General features: G+C 44.2%; 1 protein-coding gene across 1 annotated transcript in view; it reads right to left on the bottom strand.

The window, feature by feature from the left end:
• Positions 1 to 2,921: 2,921 nt before the first annotated feature.
• The window catches only part of CAB39 (calcium binding protein 39), a 39,963-nt gene continuing 15,198 nt past the window's right edge, over positions 2,922 to 27,686 (bottom strand). Inside the window, exons 2-8 of the mRNA XM_060184583.1 lie at positions 27,217 to 27,381; positions 23,483 to 23,601; positions 17,115 to 17,283; positions 10,518 to 10,577; positions 8,903 to 8,968; positions 6,165 to 6,308; positions 2,922 to 5,365 (exon numbers count right to left, since the gene is read on the bottom strand). Coding sequence (XP_060040566.1) covers positions 5,177 to 5,365; positions 6,165 to 6,308; positions 8,903 to 8,968; positions 10,518 to 10,577; positions 17,115 to 17,283; positions 23,483 to 23,601; positions 27,217 to 27,381 — 912 coding nt within the window. The 3' untranslated portion in view covers positions 2,922 to 5,176. The remainder of the gene's footprint in view (positions 5,366 to 6,164; positions 6,309 to 8,902; positions 8,969 to 10,517; positions 10,578 to 17,114; positions 17,284 to 23,482; positions 23,602 to 27,216; positions 27,382 to 27,686) is intronic.

Below are 27,686 nucleotides of genomic sequence, written 5' to 3'. Positions count from 1 at the left end.
GAAGTATTGTGCATGCACAAGGCGCCAGCACTGTACTGAGGAAATAAAAGTATGAGGGAATACTGCTTTAATTACGGTAACTGTTGTCACAGGAGCAGCTTAGAGCTCTAAGTCTCCCCAAGAGGGAAGTCAGCACACCTGCCTCCTCCCAGGTCCCTGGGCCTGAGGCCATAAACCACTGAAGTCTCTCCCTGGGTTTTCTGTTGCTTTGCTTTTTGTTTTCTTTCACATCTATACAGTTTGCTTTGCACCCTAGTTTTGCTAAAGTCTGCACTTAAAACAAAGGCCTTCCTCCTGCATTTTGTGATGTATCTTAAGTACAACTCTAGTACAGATTGTAAGAATTCTCTGAAGCTGAATATGGTTTGAGTAATGGCTTAAGGTTTTTTGTTTTTTTTTTTAAGTTTTTTGACCAACTGTTGTGCATGTAGGATTTTCTTTAGTACAAATTCTTTTTTTAAAAAAATATTTACTTCTGTTGCCCATGTTGTTGTATTATAGTTATTATTGATGTCGTCATTGTTGGATAGGACAGAGAGAAATGGAGAGAGGAGGGGAAGACAGAGAGGGGGAGGGAAAGACAGACACCTGCAGACCTGCGTCACCGCCTGTGAAGCGACTCCCCTGCAGGTGGGGACCCGGGGGCTTGAACCGGGATCCTTACGCTGGTCCTTGCGCTTCGTGCCATATGCGCTTAACCCGCTGCGCTACCGCCCGACTCCCTCAGTACGAATTCTCGAGGTTGGGCTGGAGTCCCGGCAGCATGACTATGAGTTTTCTAGGGCTGATTTTCATTGGAAGCACTGGGTGTCAGGTGCAGTGAAGAGGCACGAGAGGTGACAGTCCCTGTGAGCTTTGGCCCTAGATGAGGACCATCACGACTGAGATGCTCAGTTCAAAGCACAGTGGAAAGGGGGAGGTGCCGTATGCAGTGGTGCTGGGATGGGCAATGCTCCCAGGGAGTTTCCTGTGTGCTTAGGGAAAATGCAAACTATAAGGAAAATGTGTAAAATAAATGTCTCATCACTTTCTAATTATATGAGACAAGAGTTTCATGTGGGAGAGCACCACCCTGGTACATGAGCACTGGGGATGGGACCCTGAGTGGTGGGCCTGCAAATCCTGCAATTCTTGCAGCAGAGCTACTTCCCGGCCACTCCAGAGGAAAACTGAAAACAACTCTGGGAAGTGTGCACACACGTGCCAGAGACAGAGCAGACTGCAGCTGGAGGCGAGTGGGCAGGCCTCTGCCTGAGGACCCACCTCCCCACCCTACCTGGGAGGGAGGACACTTTCCAGTGGACACTCACGTCCTGCTCTTGGGGAGACAGGAGGTCAGTGTTGTTCCAGCATCAGCCGTTTCTCAGATAATTTTAGCTCAGAGTCACAAAGACACCATATGGACACACTTTTGAGGATGTCCCCTGGGGCCGTACTTTTCAGGCCATCTGTTTTTGGAAGGAGGCCTGCAGAGATGGAGGGAACTGTGTCTCCCAGCTTGGTTAGTACTTTGATGACTACAAGGAACTGGGCTCATTTGCTGTTATCTGTCTAGTGAAGTGTGTTTAAAAAGACAGCAATTGGGGGGCGGGTGGTAGCGCAGTGGGTTAAGTGGAGGTGGCGCAAAGCGCAAGGACCGGCAGAAGGATCCCGGTTCAAGCCCTTGACTCCCCACCTGCAGGGGAGTCGCTTCACAGGCGGTGACGCAGGTCTGCAGGTGTCTCTCTCTCCCCGTCTCTGTCTTCTCCTCCTCTCTCAATTTCAGCCCTGTCCAACAACAATAGTAACACCACCACCGATGGACAACAAGGGCAACAAAAGGGGAAGAAGTAGCCTCCAGGAGCAGTAGATTCATGATGCAGGCGCTGAGCCCCAGCAATAACCCTGGAGGCAAAAAAAAAAAGACAGCAGTCCCTGGACTCACAAGTCTGAGGCCCAGGGTTCTAGTGGAGGCTGGTAGTCAGTCACCTTTGGCTGACGTGGATTGTTTTGGGGGAACCCGGCAGATCTTCGAGGCAGCGGTGTGGAAGGGCTTACTCTGTCCTTCAAAGGTGGGGGTTGGGGAGCTCTGGAAGAGGTGAGATGGTGGCTGGAGGGCACACACACTGAGACTGGACACCCAGGGCCAGGTGTCGCCATCAGCTGCCTCCAGCTCCAGTGGGACATTTCTGGAGAATGCAAGTTCGAGAAGGTCCCTTACTTAGGGTGCAGTTTCAGAAAGAGCAAGGCCTTCAGCACAGTCACCTTCAAAGAGTTTCAAGAGACATTACCCCCTCCCTTAAAACCAACATGAAGTTTTTGTTTATGAAGGTGGACTTCGTGCATGTGCAGGCGACTTCTCTGCTTCCAGGTGACATTTTCATTCTGAGACTAATACAGAGGCCGAGATGGAGAGACACCATAGCAGGGAGCCCCATGTGAGGCTGCGGTTGGAACCTGGGCTACCCAGTGGGCTACTGATCTGGAAGCCAGAATCGCTATTTTTCCAAGTCCTTAAACACCGAGACAGTAAAAGCTGGCCTTAGCGTAGCAACCCAAGGCTCAAAGCGCTGGATTCTTAATACTTGTGGGGGATTAGAACTTGTGCTCCTGGGATGATTTTTGAGAATGGAGAGGCCAGGGCTGAGTGTGTGTCCCCGGGCAGAGACTTTTCCTGCAGGGCCTCCTCCGGGCGTGCGCAGAGCTCTTTCACCTTCTGCGTTTGACCGTAGGGATGCATGACTACTCCTGCTGAGTGCATTAGGCATTAGAGTTCAGAGTAAAGAGCCAAGGAGCCACTTCCCAGCTGTGAGTCTCTCAAACGTGACGCTACTAAAAGCTGGAACAACACTTAGCTGCAGGGGAAAGTAGGATGAGGGGTCTACCAGCCGTCTCCATGAAAACCACGCTTGGCACAAATATGGCAAGACAGAAGTGGACAATGCAGTTTCTCCAAAATTTTTATTTTAATTTAAATTACAGGGCCAGCCAGATATTCTGATAAGAAATTTACTTTTCCTCAGGAGAAAGGAAACACTCTGATGGCATTGTTAACAACTGTGTATATCTCCACCTGCTTATTTCAAGGGATAAAAATCACACTGAATAACTGACTTACGTAAAACGAAACCTTTGTAACACAAAACAACAAAACCACTTCTGGTGTACGAGTCTTGGTAGTGGGACTATATTGAGTAAGCATAAACCTTGGGTGCAACTTTCAACTTGAAGTCACATTTGTGTTTAAAAACAAGGAATCAAAAGAAGTTTCAACTATCTCAGATTCCAAGGTGACAGTGACATATGGCTGTTCTGACACCCTGCTGCCCCCTGGTGGCCTTCACGAGAAGTGCAGGCACCACTGCAGCACATGGGGGGGGGAAGCGTTTGACTCCCCAAGTTCTATCTCTGCTTCCCAAACACCTATTCTCCGTAGAGAAACAGGAAGAGCTTCACACAGATTTTGGTTAAAAAAGAAAAAAGTCTCAGGAAAACCAATTATAATGTAGACTTATCATTTTAATTAAATAGCATCAACATCTTTATTTTCTGGATCTGTTTTCCTAACTGGGGTCCTAGGAGGTTTTAAAACCTGCTAAAATGTCAACACAAGGTGGGTGGATCTCATTTTACTGGCTGATAAATAATTCAGCTAGGCTAGCAAAGGAAAATGATATAATGAATTTCTTAATCGGCTATGGCCATGCTGAATTTGAACTGGCAAACTCTGATTTGTTAAGTTGTTAATTGTGATCTCTGTGTCACTAAGATGAACAGATACCCATTCTAATCACTTTACATAGATAGAATATTCTAGAAGACGTTGTTCTGCTGTGGTCACAGTAACAAAAAAAAAAAAGTGGTGCAAAATCAGTTACTTTACAAATACTGATAATTTGCAGCATTAAGGAACAGGACATTAAAAAATAATAATAAATTTCCCCATAGGACACCTATGACTAGGAACTCTTCCTAAGAGAAGCCAATGTTTTAATTACTCATTTTCACAACTACTGTATTGGAATACTTATTCTAAGAAAGAAAAGGTGCTCTATAGAGGTTCCCACACACACAAAGAATCAGCATTAATTTAGCATAATCTGTATCATTCATAGATCTGGCAAACTCAGGACTCATTTTCAATGGAGAAGATCAAGGCCAATATTATGCAGGAAAGAGTAGCGGGTTGAGTTCCAGGACTGGATTATAGTCTACAGATGGCACCCCAGTAGATATCTGAGTATAAAGGGTTGGTTCGCCTTTCCCTTTTAACGCTGTGGTACTTAAATCTGAAGTATTTCAGTTACATGTGAGCATTCATTTTTTTTCTGCAAAAACTCAATATTTTAGGTAATAGTTACATACTAATACAGTAACATTCCTCTGCTGTACAAATTAAATCATTTAAAAGAAATGAGCATTCTAAGAATTATATACAAAAGGAACTTGTAAGCATGGCTGAAATGAAATGCGAGGTGTCACCGACAGCTCTACTGTTTTTAAAACATCTTCAAAAAGTCAAATGAACAAATACCCTTCCACATGTCCAGGTTTACATGTCTCAAGAAAATCAAATGTCAAAAAACTCTAGAAAGCTGTGAAAAGCTTATATACATTTTCCTTAAAACCTTATGAAGTGTCACACTTTTGAGAAGTCACTCAGTTTCAGTATCATTTATTCACATCTCAACTTTATCCACCCCAGAAGCTCCCACCTTGGATACAGTCCCCTCTGATTTCAAATAAAGCTCTGTCCGTTCTTCCCTTCGTGGAGGCATATATTCAGACCGAGAACCCTCACTCAGGTCTTTGACAGGTAAATGCAGAGGCTCCGGTCTAATCCGGTGACAGCAATGCCCTCTTCCCCTAAGCCACCACCTTCGGGAGCCAGCCATGTCAGAACTCCTACAGCAACAGTCTCGGCATTCTGCAATGACACAAAATCAAGAAAAAGTCCACGAGTGCTCTAGAGTGCAAGGAGGCAGCAGCTATGTTCTCCAACTTGGACTAAAAAAAAAAAAAAAAAGAAGAAGAAAAAGAAAAAAAAAGGATAAAAATAAAAAGGTAAAATGAAAAAACCGTTGACTTAACAGCAGATTAGCAGTAATGTTCCTCATGAATCGAAAGAGCGCCTGATGCTGAATAGCTAACAGCAAATGCTGGGTTTGGATTTGACATTCTCGGTGTGTATTGGAACTTAGGCTTCCTGCTGAGCTGGTCTCTTCAAATCCCTGATCTGTTTAACTAAATAGGTCTTTTCATCGTTGAATTGCTCATCTTCCGTCCTGTCGTTCTGGAACTTGCTAAGGAACTCTATGAGTTTGGTCTGGTTCTTGAGGAGGATGTCTAAGATGGGCTGCGTCTTGTTGGGGTTCGCTACAAACACCTGCATGGAGAGAGACCACTATCAGAACAGGGACCGCGGGACACAGAGAGAAGGGGAGTCGGTGGTGGCAGAGCCCAAGTGGCCCATGGATAGTGCCTTACAGGGCATGAGGAAACCAGGACCATTTCAAGAGGCGTTTGCATTAGTAGATCTGATCTCAGAATTTGGGGTGGAGGGAGAGTATGCCTTGTTTTGCCATGAAAGAAGTGACAAACTCATTCAAGCTCTGAAACTCAACAGCTGGTACTAAACACTGAGTCTGACCTTAGAATAAAACAGGCAGAGATGGATTCTCAGCATAGGAGGCCAGATGAGTTTTCAGGCAGTAAATCAGGGCTGAGGAACCTTCTTTCTGCCAAGGACCATTTGGACATTTGTAACATCATTCGTAAGTCATACAAAGTGATCAGCTTAAAGGTGAGCACTTAGAGTTGCTATGTCTCACCTGTGGTCGTCTTAGCAGGACCAGACCAAGTGGTTTTGCGGGCTGTATACAGCCTTCGGGCTGGGCATTTTCTAGCTCTGCAGTAAACGGATTATCTTTCACTTTGCAATTAACACTCTTCCCTGTAAGTGACACTCCTAGATAACAAATTTCTTCTTGTCCCCAAATCAAAACGCTCTTCTCTAGTTCTAGGCCTGCTTTTGTCTCAGCGTCGTACCATACAAATCTGCACACTGGCTTAACCAAATTGTAGTATTCAGACTACCAAACTGAGGCTGGTAACACTTCAGTCATTCATAAATGAAGGGGCAGGAGCACTGTCAGAAGAAACGCCATGGAGACTCGGCACTCTACCTTAAAAACGTGAAAGGCCTCAAACTGGATGTTACGACTTTTGTCCCGTAGAAGATTCATCATTAACTTGAGGTTTTCAGGTTTACTGATGTATTTTGTCATAATTGTAAAGTTGTGTCTATCTAATAGTAGTTCGCCGAGAAGCTGAGAAAACATTTAAACAATTCACTTAGATTAACATTGGAATCTGAAGAAACAAAGGTTAGAAATAATTTGTTTTACAATCACTGCTGAGCAAAGCCTGTGAGGAGGCACTTGGAAGACTTGTGGGTGGATCAGGATCACGGCCTCCAAGCCTGCGAGGGTGATGACTGCCCTTCCTTCCCTGGGAGGGCTGAAACCTGTGGGGAGTCGGACACTCAGTGCTCAGTACAGCCAGAATCTGTCACTGTGAGAGCCCATCCTTTAAATGTCTTTCTGCGGAAGTTGGGCGGTAGCACAGCGGGTAAAGCGCACGTGGCACAAAGCGCAAGGACCGGCGTAAGGATCCCGGTTCGAGCCCCCGGCTCCCCACCTGCAGGGGAGTCGCTTCACAGGCGGTGAAGCAGGTCTGCAGGTGTCTATCTTTCTCTCCCCCTCTCTGTCTTCCCCTCCTCTTTCCATTTTCTCTCTGTCCTGTCCAACGACGACATCAATAACAGCAATAATAACTACAACAATAAAACAACAAGGGCAACAAAAGGAAATAAATAAATATTTTTAAAAAATAAATGTCTTTCTGCTTTAACCTACTAAGTAGAAGCTTTCAAAGGTAAAGTGTTAAGAAGACAAGTTACTGATAATCCCTGTTAACTCACCACAAACCTCAGTTTAATTAAAAAGTTATTGTCCTCTCTCCGCTTCTCTCTGTCCTATCCAACAATGATGACATCAATAGTAACTACAGCAATAAAAAAAAAAGGGCAACAAAAGGAAATAAATACATTTTAAAAAAATTATTGTAGAGGCCAGGAGAGAGCTCAGAAGGTAGAGAATACACTGCTGTGCACCAGGACCGCGTAGGTGTGCCGTGGACGGTGTGGGGAAGCCCCACTGATAGTGGGGTAGTGCTGTGGGGTCTCTCCATCTCCCTCACCCTCCATATGCAATTAAAAGAATGTAAACAGTCAGCCCAGGAATGACGGACTTGCTCATGTGCAAAGCTCGGTAAAATCAATCTCAAAAATTAATTAACAGTAAGATTGTACTGTGACTGGGGAGGCAGCTCACTGGAGAGCCAGGACCCACATGTATGGGAGTTCTGTTTACTTCCTGGCACTCTTTTTAATTTATTTTTGGCCATTGTTAGCACTTTACTGCTCTCAGTGACTTGATTTCAAATACTGGGCTGCATGAAAAGCCATGATGCATTTTTTCCTAGAAAAACAGAAAAATACAGCATGACTTTTCCATCCACCTAGTGTAAAGACAGGAACAGAGACGTCAGAGGGAGAGAAGGAAATGCCACATGGCTGGGCTCAAACTTGGGCGGCCTGCATGGCAAAGCAGGCACCTTTCCAGGCGAGCCGTCTCCTGTCTTTCACTTTAAGTCTGAGATCTTAAATTTCATATGCTTGTGAGAGAGAGGGAGAGAAGCCAACACACTCCTCTGCCATTTATGATGTTCCACTTCTTTCTGTCTTATTTTGATGAGCTGACAAGGTTCAAAGCCAGAGCATCCCACATGCAAGGCATGCACTCTACTGCTGACCTCCTCCCAGGCCCCATTCCACTGAATAAAGTTCCCAAAGGAGCTGTCCACATTCTGTTCAGATGCCAAACAGCCAAACCGGACCCCTGAGCAGTGCCCCTCACAGAGCTGATAGGTTCTGCTGCGCCCGTTCAGTAGGTTCTGCTGCGCCCGTTCAGTCCTTTCCCCTGACCCCTGAGCAGTGCCCCTCACAGAGCTGATAGGTTCTGCTGTGCCCATGCAGTCCTTTCCCCTGACCCCTGAGCAGTGCCCCTCACAGAGCTGATAGGTTCTGCTGCGCCCGTTCAGTAGGTTCTGCTGCGCCCGTGCAGTCCTTTCCCCTGACCCCTGAGCAGTGCCCCTCACAGAGCTGATAGGTTCTGCTGTGCCCGTGCAGTCCTTTCCCCTGACCCCTGAGCAGTGCCCCTCACAGAGCTGATAGGTTCTGCTGCGCCCGTTCAGTAGGTTCTGCTGCGCCCGTTCAGTCCTTTCCCCTGACCCCTGAGCAGTGCCCTTCACAGAGCTGATAGGTTCTGCTGTGCCCGTGCAGTCCTTTCCCCTGACCCCTGAGCAGTGCCCCTCACAGAGCTGATAGGTTCTGCTGTGCCCATGCAGTCCTTTCCCCTGACCCCTGAGCAGTGCCCCTCACAGAGCTGATAGGTTCTGCTGCGCCCGTTCAGTAGGTTCTGCTGCGCCCGTTCAGTCCTTTCCCCTGACCCCTGAGCAGTGCCCTTCACAGAGCTGATAGGTTCTGCTGTGCCCGTGCAGTCCTTTCCCCTGACCCCTGAGCAGTGCCCCTCACAGAGCTGATAGGTTCTGCTGTGCCCATGCAGTCCTTTCCCCTGACCCCTGAGCAGTGCCCCTCACAGAGCTGATAGGTTCTGCTGCGCCCGTTCAGTAGGTTCTGCTGCGCCCGTTCAGTCCTTTCCACAGAAACCTTGACCACGGACAACTGCTGCCTACCCCGGCCTACAAAGGTCTAGAGTGCATACCATAATCTCTCCTTTTGCCCAAGTGCAAATTTCTAACAAGAGTAAACTGAAATAAACCACATAAAACAATGTTATACCTTGAGTGACTGTCTTTTTGTCACATAATTTTCTGAATGCAGTAACTTCTCATACTCACTGAAGAACTGAAAGGCAAAAAAACACAAATCAGCACTATTTTTAAAAGGCTGGGAGACGAAGTCATAGGGCGTCAGGCAGACTTCAGACACCAGAGGCCAGTGGCTGCCCACACCCAACCCCTGGGCCTGTTCTTCACCCTTCTCTGACCCTCAGGGTTGGGGACAAGAAAATGTAGCAGTGTGACTACGCCCTGCAGGAAGGGAGATTGAGGAACTGACCCCTCCCAGCTCTAGCCAGGCCCACAGATGGCTCATATCTGGGTCTCTTCCGTTCCCCCAAACTCCATAAGCACCAAATACAGTTCTCTTCCCTCACTAATGAGTCAGCTCTCACTGTGGATTAGATTAAAAAATAATAATAAAAAAAGTGTAAGGATCCCGGTTCGAGCCCCCGGCTCCCCATCTGCAGGGGGTTCGCTTCAAAGGCGGTGAAGTAGGTCTGCAGGTATCTATCTTTCTCCCCCCCCCCCCCAGTCTTCACCTCCTCTCTCCATTTCTCTCTGTCCTATCCAACAATGACAGCAATAACAACAATGACGATAAACAAGGGCAACAAAAGGGAAAATGAAATAAATATTTCTAAAATAATAGTAATAATAACAATAAGAAGAAAACTTCTAATTTTCACCACTCTACTAGTCCAGAGCTTAAGTACAAAAAGCAGAAAGGAGAGCTGGACAGCACTGTGCTGAGTGGGCAGATATCCCAGAGAACAGAGGCCTTTACTAACGGGAGGGGTTTCCTTTAAAGGTGGGGAGAAAAGGCATTCTGGAGGCTAAGATGGATGAAGACGTGGAGAGAGCAAACTACTACAGACTAAAGTGGTGGGAAGAGGGACACAAGGGTCAAGATTACATTTCCAAACCCTGGGAGAAGGGAGGATTTCAGACTGATGAGCTATATTCCTGTCCACTCATTTGAACTATCTGTAGGTTGTCAAAGACCCACAGTTTGGCAGTGCTTCACCGAGACTCTGGTTGGCTATGGAAGTGGCAGAGGACATGCCTGGTGTGTCACGTGCTAGTGTTGACATTGGCTCTGCCTCTGTGACGGATCTTCCCCAGCCTTTCATTTGGGGTTGAGAGTAGGGCAGTAGCTACAGCTCTTGGGTGCGAGGCACTGCTCCTCTGTCTGGGTGGTAGCTGCCTTGGTCATGGTCCCAGAAGCCAGCAGCAGAGCCTAGCCTGAGGGCTCCCTAGCCTGCAGCCGCTGCCTTCCTTCCTATCTAAGCGGAGACTAAGAAGAGCTGACAGAGACATGGGGAAGCCATGCAGTTAGATGACAATTCTGCATTCATCTTAATTATTCAGCACCAGTGTGCTTTCTTCTCATCTTAAAACAAGGGAAAATGTGAAGGACAACACACCAATGAAAAAAATTTGTGTCTCACCAAGTAACAGTCTACTATATTTTACTAGAGAAATGATTACAACATTATGTAAAAGCATTATATATACATATGCAAAGGTTAACATAAAATCCAGTGAAATAACTTCATTTCTTTTAATAAAACCCACAATCTACTATATCAAAATAGTATCGTGTGTGTACTTACTCTATCATAATGCTGTTCCAAAAATTCTGCACTGAGCAACTTATGTCTTGTAAGCAAATCCTAGGAAAAGAAAACAGACATTTGAGGAAGTGTTCTGCACTCAAGTTTTTTAGAAAAGAGAATTCTAAAACATTTCACACCATTTTACCTGATAAAAACTACTGGTAAAAAGAACTACACTTAAACAATATCTGAGCATGAGTTATATGGGTCAGTTCCACATAAGAGCAAGTAGAATCATTGATTTTTTTTTTAAGATTTATAAACTTTTAATCAATCACTAATAACAGTTTTAATGGCATGGGTCTATAGCTCTAAGAAGAAAATATTTAAACAACTAACAAAGCAATGGGAATATAAACTCAGAGAAAAGGAAACAACTGAAGTGAAGTAAAAATAGTGTTTGTGTCACAAAGTGAAGCCCAGACCGCTCCTGGTGGAAAAAGAAGAAATGTCCTTTTATTAGAGAAAATGCTGGAGGCTTCAGTTTTTCCTCCTGAGTCCAACCACACTGCTTCACAGATAACACAACCCCTTTCCAAAGGCAGAACACTCTACTTGAAAGTTCTCTTGAATCCTAAGTGCCAGGTCTGGCACGGGCGCAGTAACACTGCCAGAATGTAGAATCCAAAATTGTGTGACCCCAATAGAGTTGGATTCTACATGACTGGGGGTGACTGCCTCATTCAGCGCCTTTCCCTGGAAACAACTCAAGGTCCATTCATTCAGAAAACACCTACTATGTGCCAGGCAAAGTCCTAGGTGCTGGAGCTACAAAGACAAAACAATGTGGTCCCTGCCCTTGAGAACCTGGGTGTCAGCCACGGTCTCACCTGGTGGGAACTAGAATTCAATGTCCAGACTTTTTTGTTGCTGTTTGGAAGCTCACCCAGGTTACAGTGGACTATTCTGCAAAGTGTGCCCAAGTGTGATGTGGTGCCGAGAAAGGACCTAAGAGGTACTCATGGGCCCAGAATGTGTGGACAGTGCTATAGCACCAGCATCCTCACAAGAGGGGTGCAGGGGGACCCACTGAGTGCTATGAGGTTCTGCAGGAGCTCTTCTGCCCCCTACTATGTGCTGATACCCTTCCCCAAATGGATTTCAAACAGGCTTTCCCTTTGGCCTAGTGACCTATGACATCTGAACCCTTCCTAATTGGTCGCCAACACGTCGGTCTGGCCACACTTGTGACCTTGACCCGTGGGGCTTTCTGGTTAGTACCCACTTTCATGCTCTACTCCTACCACGGTCTTGGCCAGTTCTGGTAAACTCGGACTCTCCAGCACCTATGCAGTGCCTAGCACACAGTAAGAGCTTAAGATTTAATGGATGAATAAATGAACCAACAAGGTCAGGGAACAAGTTTGGGAAAACATCACATCATACAACCTCTGAAGTATGTTTTTCAAAAGGCCTCTCACTCTACCCCAAAGCTTTATGGCTCTTCAAACTGCTGGACAGGACATAGTGTCCAGGAGACCTACACACTTTTCCCCAACCTCCTGCCTCTTGGGAATTAAAACAGACTTGTTCCCAGTACCCTCAAGAATCCCAGAGAAGTGCTATGAGGCAGGAGATTTATGACAGCTGTGTACTGGCCCACAGGGTCCCAGTTGTAAGGAGCCAGGAACATGAGAATTTTAACAGAATCTAGCAAGCATGCTTGTTAAAGAGCACTTCCCATTTATTTAACAAACTCCAGTGGCCTGCTTGTGGGGGGTCTAAGCTGGGCCAGAACCTCAAGGGCAGGGGTTTGTATGAATGATTCACTGCAATGATTCACTGCAGAACCCCCACTCTGCAGGAGCAGAGCTCAGCACAGCAAAGGCTCTCAGATCTGTGGACCAGCAGAGATGTAAGTGAATCCAGGAATTAACGTGCTGGGAGGGACCCATGCGGACTGGGAGTCATTTCTCTGTGTGGCTGACCCACCCTGGAGGACAGCAGGAAGAAGTGCAGCTCACTACTCTGCCTGAAAACAAACAAGCAAACAAGTGCCCAGGGAGAGGGGTCTGAGCTACTGGCTCTCAATAGTGGTTGGGCGATTAGGAACAGGCAGGAAAAGTTCTGCTCAGAAAAGCTAAGACCCGGGGGTTGGGTGGTGTGTTAAGCGCACGTAGTACGAACAGCAAGGACCTGTACGAAGATCCCGATTTGAGCCCCCTGCTCCCCACCTGCAGAGGGGACACTTCACAAGCAGTAAAGAAAGTCTGCAGGTGTCTTCCCCTCCCCTCTCAATTTCTCTCTGTCCTATGCAATAAAATGGAAAAAATCGCCACCAGAAGCAATGGATTCGTAGTGCTGGCACTGAGCCCCAGTGATAACCCTGGAGGCAAAAAGCCTGCACATGAAAAAGGGGGAGCTCCAACAACCTCCATCTAGGGAGAGTCTATTTGTGTCATCTGCTTTAGAGAGACCATGAACCTCAGGAATCCACTGCCTACCAGGAACCACATCTCAGTGGTATTGGAGACCTCTGTGAAGGGCACCGAGACAGCAGGAGCTCGTGAACATGAGGAAAAAGGCCCTTGCTAGGAGACTGCCTGCCAGAACCTGGAGGGGAGACTCCAGCAGGAAGGGGTGCAGTTAATTGCTTGCTCAGAGCCAGCTCCTTCGTATGACTGCTACTTAGCTGGGGAAAGAAGACGTGGGGACTTGGGCAGAGCCTCTTCCTACTGAGTTCTGGGAGCAGAATGAAGAGCTCAGACCAACACAAAGCAGGGGTGGGAAAACTCCAGGAGTCTCCAGGGTGCAGAGTGGCTATGTCAGCCAGCAGATGGGAGGGAAGGAGTTCTGATTTCCTGTTTATTTATTTTCCAGTATATCAAAGGCCCTGCTATACAGTGAAGCAATGTCAAGGCTCATCCCAAAGTCCAGCAGATTGAACAGCCAACTTTCAAGGTAGGTTGCTTTTTAAAAGAGGTTGAGTCTGGGCTCCAAATGTCACATGATACAGATGGACCTGGCATACCCAAAGATGCTGCTAACTGAGGGGGCACCTTTTGGGGGGCTTTGACAAATCATTTGGTCTCCTTTCCTATCTTGATGTTTGACCATGTCCAAGGACATGAAACTCAAAGCTTCCAACTGTATCATCTACCTTTGGAGCTCATAGGATTTAGAAAGTTCTTCCTATGCTAGAGTTCAAAGCTTTCCCCAGGTTGTTTCCAGAAGCTGTCGGAGCCCACAGAAATAGGTTGAACCCATTTCCCATAGGATCCTGCTTCCAACACAAGCAGCCCTCTCACGGCCATCAAGTCCCTACCGAGTCTTCTCTTCTCCAGGCTAAAAACGTCCAGTTCCTTTACCACTCCTCGAACGTCAGGTTCTGAGGCCCCCTCACCATCTACTCTCTTCTCAAAGTCAGCTATTTGTCTATGTGCCTCTTAAAGTGGAGCGCCTGGAACGGAACACATTGGTGTGTCATCACCTGACAAGCCCACAGTGGAGACCATCAGCTGTGCCTGAGGACACACAACTGCACGCCCCATGCTGCCTCTGGGGCGGCACAAGCTGGATTCACTGGGTGACTTCAGAGTGGGCTGTGAGGTCAGACTATCTAGGCTCAAATCTCACTTCCCCATTTATTATCTCATTTCACATGAGATTTCTAAGCTTCCATTTACCAATTTGTAAAGAAGATATTACCTCCTTCACAGGGTTGAAGGTGATGTGAACTGACCTACTTTTTAATACTGACCTTCTATTAATATTAGCTATCACCAAGATGCCTTATTCCCCATATCTCATACTTACAGAGCTGGATCTTCAAGATGAAGACCTCAGTTACCTGTGTTTAACTGTATTTCTGCTACATTCTGGTCTCTCTTTGATTTTTATGGAACTGTACTTCAAGATCACTGCTACCTGCTATCCTGCCATCTGGTGGCCACTCCACATCTGGTAGGAGTGCTCTGTCACCCTTCACATCACTGATGAAACTATTTAGCTGGTCTGAGTGGGGCCAAAGTCCAGTGGAGACCTATGAGAAGTCTCTCTGTAAGGCGAGACAATCCATTTTCCAGCACCTTGGGGGTAGGTTGTGAGTCCCTATCCCAACACTCCATTTCTATTGTTTCCATGAAACCAGATCGGAACAATTACTCAACCTCTAGCATATCATCATTGTTCATGTGGCAAATCACCCTGGCATCCCAGTATTCCCCACATGGAGGCGGGGGAAGACACTGAGGTAAAAGCAACAGCAGTGCTGGGAACGACCCTCAGCCCCCTGACCTGCTAGTAGCTATGAGATTAGTATGACTGAACTTACTCTTAGTGAATCCATGCTGGCTGTGGGTATACGGTTTCCTTTCCAAACTGCTCAGAAATCATCTCTTTAGAAATACTTTCTAGAACCTTACACAGGCATAACATCAAGCTCCAAGCTCCACCAGCCTCTCTGGGGAATCTACCTTCTTTTACTCTGGAAAATTGGAAATATATTTGTTGGCCTTTGGACACCCCTCCCATCTCCTTAATTCCTCAAATAAACAAAACAAACAAGAAAAGAAAAACCACTAACAAATATTTGGTCATCTAATTTCAGAACTTAGTACCCATTCATACAAACTATGAAATCTCGGACACATTTGTAGGTTTCACTTCCTGTTAAGATGCAGGCCCTGTTCCAGAGCTGTGACGAGCTGCCTATGTTTGAAAGTTTCTGTGTGTACAGTGTACTTTCTGGGATGTTAGCTCTTGCCCCATTCTCCTCTCCAAGGAGAGCATGAGCCATGAATCTAGTCTCCACTGCCACTGTAGAAAGTTCTCTGCACAAAGCACACCAGGGAACCAGTGAGGCATGGCTCTACTTACCCTTCTGTCACTGTCTTTATTTGATGTCCTTGCTCTGACAGATGCTTCATTTAGGGAGCAGTGGGGAGGTTGCTCAGATCTGGACTAGTCCATCACACATTGTCTTGGTCTGGGTTTCTACTGCAGAGCTCTCTGCTTTGAGGCCTCTTTTAATAGGCTCTTCCCTTTCTATGTAACCAGGAACAGCTCAGATACAGAATCAAGCAGCTTCAAATGTGGCTGTTAGAAGTTATCCCTAGAAGCTTACGTCATTTATAGAAGTGCTTTCTTCAGCCAAAGAACATGGCTGGCCCTGCCCAGCCTGTCTCTCTCTGGCCATTACAACCAGGTGGGTTGCTTGACAATGAAGCTGAGAACATATTCAGCCAGGTGAATCCAGTCTGAGGACACCATGAATCACACATCTGGCTTCTCATTGGCACGTTGCTCTCAGATCTCAGCTCTCAGCTAGTACTGCCCTATGTCACCCATGTCCTCTGCTCAGGGGCTCTGGCTGCACTCCTCCAGGACACTGCTGCTGCTCCCTCCCCTCCAGCTCCATGTGGTCCCTTTGTGGGCTGGGGGCTTTCTTCCACTTCCCTTCATACAGATGTGCTAGTTCTGAATGGGGCACACCATCTCCTCACTGTACCCTTCTCACAGGCCCTTTCCCACTATGAAAAGAAACCTCTTATCTAGCATCCTGTGTTAGAATCTCAAATTCCCCTCACTCTGCTTTGTATGTTGGCATGTAAACAATGGAGGTCTTAGTCCTCCTATTACTCAATAGAGTAAGTCTCTGGTCACCTCTTACACTATCCTCTACTATCATTCAGTGAGGAACCCCAATGGTCAGGTCCCCTGACTTTTTCTCCTATTTTAAAGTGTTCACTCACTCTGGAATAGATACTCCACTCTAAGACCAAGATGGGCATGCTTTTTCAAGAAAGTGGCCATTTCTCACTGCAGCCATGTTTGTGGCCTCTGAGCATAACAGCCTCCTGGCTAGCATAGCAAACTCAAGTTTATGAAAATTGCTGTTCTAAAGAACCTCTTGTACAGGTATTTTATGTAGGAAAATGTACCATAGCAGGGTTTGTTCTTATTGTTAACAAACAACAAACAAACAAACAACTCATTCCAACTCATTAAGGAGATTATACAGTGCAGAAGCTTCGACTCAGAACACAGGTGTCTGTTGGCAGGGTGTATCATATCTTGTATGTATTTCATGTGAAGAGACACACAGTGGGCCTCCACAAGCTAGGCAGGGGAGGGACAATATAGCCTGAATAGTGCAAGGGATTTTCTGCACTTGCATTTAATAATCACGTTTTAGTCTGAGCATGAGGTGAGAGACATAAACCAAGTATTTCCTCAGACCTGCTCACAATGTGGAAATCTTTGTCCTGAATGTGGTTCTAGACTTAAAGACAGGTGCTTTATAAAATTAATACAGCCCTGGAAAGTAGTCAACCATTTCATCTGGTGTGTAACCAAAGAAACTGCTACAGTATGTTCAAACCCAGGAGAAAAGCCTGGTTAAGACATCCCATGCACCTACAAACCATACCTGAGGGGACTTCTGACCATATAGGAATTTACTTCTTGTATTCTTAAAAGCTGTGATTCTACTGAACTCCTAAACCACACATCCACATATAAATTTCATCTTTTCTCTTACCACTAGAGGGCAGTCGTGTATAGACTCTTTGAGGTAGAAAAAATTCAGGGGAAACAACACCTATTCACAGCTAATCTGCAAATATAGTTAGCATTTTAGAGTTTCTGTGTTACCTTAAATGTGGCAAATGCATCCGAAGCTATGTCAAATGTTGACATTTCGACATATCTGAAGAAATCATAAAACTGTTCTGACCACAAAATGATTTTTGCAAGTGGCTCATGTCTGATGCATTCTCTTAACATTATTCCACAATTGAGAGCTATTTCTGGAGACTCATACCTGCAACAAGAAACAAATGGTGATTGCTTTTTTCCAACTTCAATACTCAACACTGTGCATTTTTAGAATGTAAGTTTCAGGTGGGTCCTGACTAAGTAGCAGAACAGAGTACGTGCTCTGGTGAATTAGTCAAGAGGCTAAGGATGACTACTGCCTCCACCCAGTGTGATACAAGTTCATGATTTAAAATAACAGATATAGAGAGAAGTACTTAGGGTCAAGCCTTCAAAAACGGGCTAGTTTCACATAATATTCTCAGCACTTCAGAAAAACAACACATGCTGAATCCAAAACCAATGTAAAAACAAGATTGTTTCCTAAATTCACAGTACCTAGCTAGGTCTATACAGCACTTATACTTCCACTATTTCAACATTCGGCATAGTACTTTTCAAGACACTTGAAACCAAAAGTAGACGCTACAATGTGGGAAGTCTCATCTTGAGGATTTCCAAAGAGACAAAGAGACCTAAATAACAGTGGTTACAGGGAGCCCCACAGCCTTTTTTTTAATTATTATCTTTAATTTACTTACTGGATAGACTCAGAAATTGAGAGGAGGAGGAAGAAACAGAGGAAGAACAACAGAGAGACACCTACAGCCCTGCTTTATTTACCACTTGTAAAGCTTTCCCCCTGTAGGTGGGGACCACGGGCTTGAACCTGGCTCCTTGTGCACTGTAACATGTGTGCTCAACCAGGTGCACCAACCCCACCCCCCAACCTCTTATCCACTCATCTCAGTGTCTCTCGCCTCAGCCTTCCCTGAGACAACCATTTCCTCTCGATGGAGTGGTCTTTTCCCCTCAGATGTGTGCCAAGACTCTCACCTGGACTCCGCCATTTTGCTCAAACATACTGTTGTCTTTAGCTCCACTTCCTTTCAAACTGTGTGTACTGGATTGTTGCCTTTTCCACTCCCACTTTTCTCCGCTTTCCTACAGTCAAATTCCACTTCCTAGGGCCACCGGAAACCAGGCTGCTTAGGCAGTAAGGTGGCCAAACTATAGTCCCAAGTGCAGTGAGAGCTGGCTCACTTTCTAGGTGACTTTTGAATGAATTGGTGGTCCTTGTGGAAAATTTCCACTTCACAACAGTCTACTAGCAAAGATCCTTTCTTGTAACACAGAACCTTCTAACTGACAATGCGGACCTCTGAATTTGGGGGGGGGGGTGTCTCCTTTCTACTCTGCTGTTCCTATGTCTGGCCTTACCTTCATTGCCTCCAGGCTCCTAGAGAGCACATACACAATCTTAAGACTCCTCCTCTACTGTTCATATTTCCCCCATGGCTACTCCAGACCTAAATAGTTTTCTGTGCCTCTGGACAACTTCAATTAAAGGTCTCCCAGAAAACTAAATATTTTCTAAATATGTCTAAATAAAACATATCCCTAAACCTAACAGACTGCCTCCTCTGCCTCCTTATTTGTGTGATTTGGTATCACTGTTTTGTTTCGAATACTTGGGTCTCAAGCAGGTTTAGAAGAACTTTCTGGCAGCGAGGATGTCCTTTATCTGTGCTGTCCGTTATGGTAGCTATGAAGCACTTATCTGACCGAGGGATTTAATTTTAAATTCCAGTTAACTTACATTAACTGTAAGCAGTTAGTAGGTGCTGCTCAAAATTGTCCCTCTTTATTTGCTTCCAATCTTCTCATTTCCAGAGCCACCAGTCTTTGTAATTTTTCCTGAAAAATCTGTGTTTCCTTTGCTTTTATTCTCATCTCCAGATCAACTCACACCTTGGGAACTAACTGCAAGTGTCCTCTAACCAGCCCTGCTGTCTTAACAAATCTATCAACACAAATATATCAACAGCATCTCTGTAGAGGAGTTTAAAATGATTTCCAATTGTTAATCATGTAAAGACAGATTCAGGGAGCTTAATGATTAAGTCTCCCCCATCAGGCCTACTGATATTTACATTCTAGTCAGCCTCTTACTCTCCATGGCCGCCATTCAGTCCTGTTCCTGGGCCTCACTACTCTCTTCTCTGCTCATGCAAAGTCGAAACCACCTTGTTTCTTTGCTCTGTGGTAACATACCTCTTACTAACCTTTGTCTTATCAACCAAGCCTACATTTTACCCCATGAAATTCTATAGTATCAATTGTTAAATAGTAGTTACTATAGACAGGATAGAAATCACATTCTTTTTTGTGTCACCTATGACAAAGCAGCTAGAATGCTGATTGGCTCTTAGGAGATTAAAGTGTTTGTTCACAAAATGGTTGACTATGCAATTTATCTTAGCTGATCTTTAACAAGCAGGAGACTAGAAATACAAGGTAAGTCTGATTTGGTACAACAAGTTGGGCAGGTTTGGAGGGTCGTTTCTCAAGCTTGCTTAAATGCTTAAACCACAAGCCAAGGAGCCCAGGAAAAACAGTTATGCTGTCTGACCTGTTATCCCAGAGCAGAGAACTCATTACCATTTAGATCCCAGAGCAAACATGGCTGTCTCCACATGCCACCTAACACTGTCAATAAGATTATGTCCAGGGAGGAGGGTTCAGATCCTCGAACCTGATGGCAGAGGACCTAGTGGGGGTTGTATTGTTATGTGGAAATCTGGCAAATGTTATGCATGTACAAACTATTGTATTTACTGTCGACTGTAAAACATTTAATCCCCCGGTAAAATTTAAAAAAAAAAAAAAGAATAACTGTGATAATTAGCAGACTATTTACCAAATGATTATCACTATGCAAAACACTTTAAACAAAACAAAACCAAAAAAGATTATGTCCAAGTATATACTAATATTGGCTGCAAACTCCCTCAAATGCCTGGTATCAAAGTTCTCTACATAATCATTTTGCATGAAAACAGTCTAAAATAATCAACAGAAGTGCAAGGGTCTTAAAAGCCAATTCACAGGGCTCCCTGAAGAAATGGAAGTTTCTAGATCTTAGGCAGGAGCCTGCACAATATGACTGAAAGACAACAGCTGGTGCCAGCAAGCAAGGACACTACCAAAGGCCAATGGGGATCCTGCCAAGAGGCCACCATGGGAGCCCACTTGAAGACTACCATGGCCCAGACTGGCAGTTCAGACATAAACACTCGTACAGTCATTACTGTAATAACTGAGACACATCAAATGCATTATGTATGTATGTGTGTATATATATATATATATATATATATATATATACACACAGATACACACACACACACACACACACACACACACACACACACATATATATTTAATGTTTACTTATTGGATAGAGACCGAAGTTGAGAGGGAAAGGTGAGACAGGGAGAGAAGAGAGACAACTACAGCACTATTTCACCACTCTGTAGGCGGGGTCTTAAACCTGAGGCTTTGTGCACTGTAACATGTGTTCTCTACCAGGTATGCCACTGCCCAGCCCCCAGATAGACTTTAAAACACTAAAACTTGAGTTCATAAGTACACTTAATAAGTTCATTAGTCATTGCTCATCTAAAGAAGTGGCTAGGGAACCAAATGACCATATTCAAAAAAGACAAAATAAAAGAAGCATTTATTTTATCTTCCCTGTATTGTATTTTGGGGTAACTAAGTTTTTTTTTTAATTTCTTTATTGGGGAATTAATGTTTTACATTCCACAGTAAATACAGTAGTTTGTACATGCATAACATTTCCCAGTTTTCCATATAACAATACAACCCCCACTAGGTCCTCTGTCATCCTTTTTGGACCTGTATTCTCCCACTAAGTTGTTGATAGTGAAAATAATACACTGTATCTAGAAGAAATTTTGGAATTAGAAAATTGTCATTTTGTACCCAGGCAATGATCTTCACTATAAACCATTTGGGGAAGTGCCAATGGACAGCTTCATCACAGAGTAGACTGACAACATCTGGATAGACAGATCAATCTAAACATCACCAGAAATGGGACAACCAGTGTTGCCCAACAAGAAGTACAAAGTGGCACTCATGCAGAGCTCTTGCTTCCTCTGTAAATGAATCTGAATCAAATCAAACCTCTGGGCCTGATCACCAATTTGCAAGAATAAACAAGAGAGGAATATACTACAGAAAACCATGGGGATCCAAGCAAATCCAAAAAAAGGTTTTTTTCTAGATGACCCGATGTTTCAACAAATAAATGGCATAAAAAATAGGGAATAAACTATTTAGGTTTAAAAAAAAGAGCCAAGTGATATAGCAATTAAGTTCAGTTTGTAGCCTGATTTACAAATAAACTGATTGGAAAATGGACATCTGCTGTGTGAAAAACAAGGGAATTTGAACACTGAGCAAGGTATGATGTTGGGGTTGTGATTATGCTTAAGTGAAAAATCCTTCATGTATCCTGGCACATACTGCAGAGTTATGTTCTGTGTGAGGAGGTTACAAAAGGAGGCAGGAAGTAAATCAAACAAGAAAGGCAGAAAGCTCAAGTAGCCATTAAAGCAGGGCGATGGGTAGAAAAGGGTCCATTACTTTTCAAAAAATTACCATTATCATTACTTTGAACCAGCTCTGACTTATAGTGGTACTGGGGGCTGAACATCTGGTGCCTCAGGCACAAAAGTCTATAGCATAAACCACCATGCAACTTCCCTGGCCCAAAAAGGGTGTGTCTTACTATTGTCTTTTAGTCACCTTATGGGGGGGGGGGATATCAATAATTTACAAAACCACTGTCACATGTAGTTTCTAATGTCCCTATAACAGGTATCAGTACACCACATCCTCCACCAATTTCTCATTTTTCTCTGTCATAGATCTGTTCCATTTTTTTCTTCCAGTTTTATTTTCTCTTTCTCTCCTCTGGTCTGCTCAGGTAACAGCTTGAAACTTTTAAGTTGTAGCTCAAAACTTTACCTCGTACACCATTTAAGGATGATCATGTTATAAACTCCTGGCTATTCTAAAGGAAAACACAGACAAAAGCTGACTAATTTAAGGGTTTTATTAGCCACTGCTTTTTACGGAAAAGAGAATGTTGACCTGAAAACTGTAACAAGGCATCTGGCAACTGTTCTATGAACTTCTAATTTCAGACTACTCGCTCCATGTGTGTACATGCAGCTGAATTAATACAACAGAAATTCTGATCTGCCAAAAGATCTGTATGGCAATTTCTGAAGAAGCAACATAGACAGAAATAGAAAGAAGGAAGTAAGAATGCTGGCATCTAGCACATGCACTGACTCATGCTTTGTCTAAACAAGTTTGAACTTGAGGGAAGTGTTAAACCGCATAGATATGAATCAGAGTGAGGCAAGCTGTAGAGCTAGGAGTAGGAGCAAGCTGATTCACACAACTGTCATGCCAACAACATGCCTGCCCCCTAATTGATGAGCACAGCACCAATGCTGGCACACAACCTTTGTGGTAACAATGGGAGGCTGCTTTGCTAGTCGGGGAGGCTCAGGACAGGGAGGGGGTACCCCCCATACACACTTTTAAGTTTCAGTTTTTAGACTTTTGGGGCTTGCCTGTATAAACTGATGGGACTACTAGCTTAGAATAACATTAACTCCAGGATGACATACGGTGAATTACCAAATCTGATGGGTCAGTGAGCAGAAAGAGATGAGAAGTCCATGTACCTTGCTGATGGAACAGTTAAGCTATCTGGTGTTCAAGCTCTATTACAAGGCAGTTATTACCACCTTGCAGTGCATGTGTGTACAAAGGGGTTGTCTTTAATGGGCGATTAACTGGAATTTGAATCAAACTAAACTCTTAAAATCCTTAAGAACAGAAATACAACCATGGAGGACTTATTTTTATTTGCATATGACTTGAGGACATAAAAGGCTCACAATTCATCTACCCCATAGGAATTTTCAAATTCAATTTCTCTCACAGGTTGAATTTTAAGAAAGGAAATGAACTGACCAGACTATAGAGAACATGCTTTCCGGGTTGGGTGGTGACACACTTGGTTGAGTACCCATGTTACAATGTGCAAGGACCCAGGTTTGAGCCCTGGTGCCCACCTGCAGGGGGAACATTTTGCGAGTGGCAAATTAGTGCTGCAGGTCGGTTTCTCTCCCTCCTCTCTCTCTCTCTCTATCTTGCCCTCCCCTTTTAATTTCTGGCTGTCTCTATCCAATAAATAAAGATAATTAAGAAAGAAAAAGAAAACATGCTTTCCCATAACCAACATCCTATTTTTGCCCAAGACCACAGGTCCCTTTTTATTTGTCAACTAAGCATATAAATTTTACCATTGTACATACCCTTTTAATAACATGAACAAAATATTCTGTTGGGTACAGATGTATTCAACAGTAGGAGTCCTTGTACCAATTTGTCTTCTGAGAATGTTGTTGAAAATCTGAGCCACATCTTTTTTGCCCTATTGGGAATAAAATCATTAAAATATTTACTTGACTAAACATCCAAATGTCCACCTTCATTGTCCTAAATAAATTTAAATCAAGAAATCAAAACTTATACTTAAGATATGTTTCTCACTTGAAGATGTTCACACACATTATTATTTCTGAAGATAAAGAGAGAGGTAGAAAGAGAAGAGCTCACAGCAACAAAGCTTCCTACAATGAGATGATGCGATAGGGGCTGGGCTTGAACCTGGGCTGCACACATGGCAAAGCCACACACTAGCCAAGTGAGCTATTTCATACACCCTAGCTTTTTTTTTTTTCCTGAATCTTTTAAATCTTTTATTCTAATGCTTTTACAGATTATTGGATAGAGATAGAGAGAAATTGAGAGGGGAGACAAAGAGGGAGAGAGACAGAGAGACACCTACAGCCCTTCTTCACCAATCGTGAAGCTTCCTGCCTGCAGGTGGGGGCCAGGGACTTGAACCTGCATCCTTTCATACTATAATGTGCTTACTTAACAATGTGTTACCACCGCCTGGTCCGACATCCTAGATTTTTTTAAATTTAAAATTTTACTTTTTTAATGTTAAACTATTATTTAATGTAACTATGTTGTTAAAAAAAAAAAGTCTCACCACACAATATTTCTAACTCTCAAAACTGTGCTGACTCATGAAAAACAAATTTTTGTTTACAACGTTAAGGAATTTGATTCCCACACAAAAGTCACAGGAGCTTCAAACAGGATGCATATGCTGCAAACAAGATTATACTTTCCTTTTATAGTCATGGAAAGGTAAAAATTGTATTTTGATAGAATAAAAATGGAAGAATTATATATAAGAAGCTGAGCTTTAATGGCAGGTAGAAACACTCACCTACTAAACTAAGTTTACTCAGGGAAGGTTTTATGTAGATTAGTAATGAAATACTACTGGGGGCTGGGCGGTAGTGCAGCAGGTTAAGTGCACATGGAGTGAAGCACAAGGTTTCTGGTTTGAGCCCCCAGCGCCCTGCAGGGGGGAAGCTTCACAAGCAGTGAAGCAGGTCTGCAGGTGTCTTATCTTTCTCTCTCCCTATCTCCTCTTTCTTTCCAACAACAATTATGAGGGCAACAAAAATGGCCTCCAGAGCAGTGGATTCATAGTGCAGGCACAGAGTCCCAGCAATAACCTTGGAGACAAAAATGATGATGATGATGATGATGATGATGATGATGATGATGATGTATTACGTAGCCTTTGATGCAGTGATTAAGTGGCAAACATGAGGTCCTGAGTTTGGTCCCAACAACATGGCATGTATCCGAGTGATATTCTGGTTTTCTCTCTCATTATTATTATTATTATTTTTTTGCCACCAAGGTTATTGCTGGGGCTTAGTGCCTGCATGATGAGTCCCCTGCCACCACCCCTTATTTTAGCTAGGACAGAGAGAATTTGAAAGGGCTGGGGTGCGGGGAGAGAAAGATAGAAGAGAGACACCTACAGACCTACTTCACTGCTTGTGAAGCTTCCCAACTACAGGTGGGAAATGGGGACTTGAACCCTGGTCCTTGTGTATTGCAAAGTGTGCACTCAACTGGGCGTGGTGATAAACCTATAGCACTAGACTGTACTAAAAAGATGGATACTGCTACCAGTGACCTGGAAAGTGCGTAATAAATGAGAACTGAACCCCAGCAGATGTTTCAGAGCTGCCTCTTGTTATGAGGCGGACAGCCCAGCAGGTGAGGAAAGGAGTGAAAAGCTAGCTTTCCAGCACCACAGACTACCTTGGGGCCATGAGAAGCCAGACCAGGAACGATGACCTTTATCTAAGAATCAGTCTCAGGCATGAGCACCTTTTAAAGGTGTGTTTGTAAAGGATTAAATTCAGTGTCCAGATAGGTAAGTGAGATAGGTGGACAAAGAAGGAACCAAATGTTCAGTGCAGCTTGGCAGAGGAAGTAAAAATTGTTGTTGGAATCTGGTACCCCATTAAAAATACATGAAATCAGTCATGTAAGTGGAAATATCATAGTTCTATCTGCTCCACCACATAATAACACTATTAAATGAGACATACTCTCCTGACTTCCAAAGTTGAAGCTGACTCTGCCTCTTGCTTTCTCACCTGACTTTTCGAGAACCCACACAGACATCCAACAACTCAGAGGGTGAAAAATGCTGGGGCTTCCAATGAAGAGGAGATCGCTCATGACCACATCACAGTCTTCAGATTAGTATAGAGGACCAGCACTTTTACTTCTAAGTCACTAGGTATTGAACATGGTGTCATCTGGCTGAGTAAGTTGGCACAGCGATCTCCAGTGTCTACCAAGCGAGGCAGGCTCTGAGACAGAGGCTGGCAGTGTCCTTGTGTGTGTGTGTGTGGGGGGGGGGGGGGAGCTGCTCTTCTGCTCTAGCTAAGAGGTGACACAAGGTCCAGTGTTCCCAAAGTCACATTTTTCCAGAGCTACCAGAAGTTTAAAACTCTGTGCAAATTCTCCTGTTACTACAATTCTGTAGTAACAAAATTTTACTGTACAAAAGATACTACAATTTTGAGCCAGGTGGTGGCACATCTGGCTGAGCAGACAAATTACCATGGTAAGGACCTGGGTTCAAGCCCTCAGTCCCCAACTGCAGGGGGGGAGCTTCAGGAGTGGTGAAGCAGGGCTTCAGTTATCTCTCTCCCTATCTCACCCCTCCCTCTTAATTTCTTTCTGTCTCAAATAATTTTTTTTTAAAGTTATTACAATTTGAAAGTCAGGCAGTAGTGTAGAGGGTTAAACACAGGTGGCCGGCTTAAGGATCCCGGTTCCAGCCCCCAGCTCCCCACCTGCAGGGGAGTCACTTCACAAGCGGTGAAGCGGGTCTGCAGGTGTCTGTCTTTCTCTCCCCCTTTGTCCTCCCCTCCTATTTCCATTTCTCTCTGTCCTATCTAACAATGACAACATCAATAGCAACAATAATAATAAAATAAAAAACAAGGGCAACATAAGGGAAAATTAAAAAAAAAAAGAAGTTATTACAATTTTAAAACCTTGAAGTTCTACCAAAAATACAAATAATCTCTACTATAATGAATTGTTATCAGGATTGAGAAAAAAAAAAAAATCACTGGACATTCTCTAAGGGTTCTTTACTTCTAAAATTCTAATATACTATGCCCTGTCTAGATAGATGATTTATTCTTGAAAGCTAAGGACAGTAGGTTATGTAAAGCAGAAACTATCTGCTAAATACAACCTAGATGAAAAACACTGCAAATGTCTAAGAAACGTCATATATACCGTAGTGTGTATGAAAGTCCGAGACACGGGTGGGGGTACATAGCATAATGGTTATGCAAAGAGACTCTCATGCCTGAGGCTCCAAAGTCCCAGGTTCAAGCCCTTGCACCACCATAAGCCAAAGCTGAGCAGTACTCTGGTGAAAAAGAAAAATAAAAAAGTTAAAAAAAGAAAAAAGAAAAATGTGACAGTCCGAGACACTGGCCTAGCTGATTTGGCAAACAGCCCAGGAAACCCCTGAACCAGGAGCCTCGCAGGAATCTTTAGACACTTTGAGGGAGAGAACACATGGGAAAGATCTATGAACAGGACACTCCTAATGACAGCCGAGAAGGTGGTCTCTTACCTCAAAGTCAATGAGCTGTAAATCAGCTACCAGGGTGCTAAGGAGCCCACTATTATAGAGTTCTTGAGCGAGTTGTGCCACTGCTTCCGTCTGTGGCTCTTTCTCATTCGTGCCATACAGGATTTCTTTCATGGCAACCAGATTTTTAGAAACTTCTTCTGTAGCCTGATTTGAGGGAGAGAAGACAAAGAATTCACTTTAATAAATGCACAAACACACATTTGTTAAGTGTCTCTCCTCTACATTAACACCTCCATGGACCTGTGGCAAGATGCTAAGGTGGGCATGTGTGCAAATGTGGGGACCATCACACAGGTATACACCACGGACATCTGAACTGCGCCATGTATGGCAGGAACAGAGGGGAGAAGAGGGTTCATTCTTACTCAAAGGGAAACGTTATGGAAGAGGCATCTGAGCTGATCCTGAGAGCAGAGTCACTGAGCAGAGTATAGGAGAATGGGAGACTG

Source organism: Erinaceus europaeus, unplaced genomic scaffold (genome assembly GCF_950295315.1).
Source record: "Erinaceus europaeus unplaced genomic scaffold, mEriEur2.1 scaffold_869, whole genome shotgun sequence".
In the NCBI taxonomy this organism is placed as follows: Eukaryota; Metazoa; Chordata; class Mammalia; order Eulipotyphla; family Erinaceidae; genus Erinaceus; species Erinaceus europaeus.
Note: the sequence above shows the minus strand (reverse complement) of the source record. Positions and strands in the feature narration are given on the sequence as shown.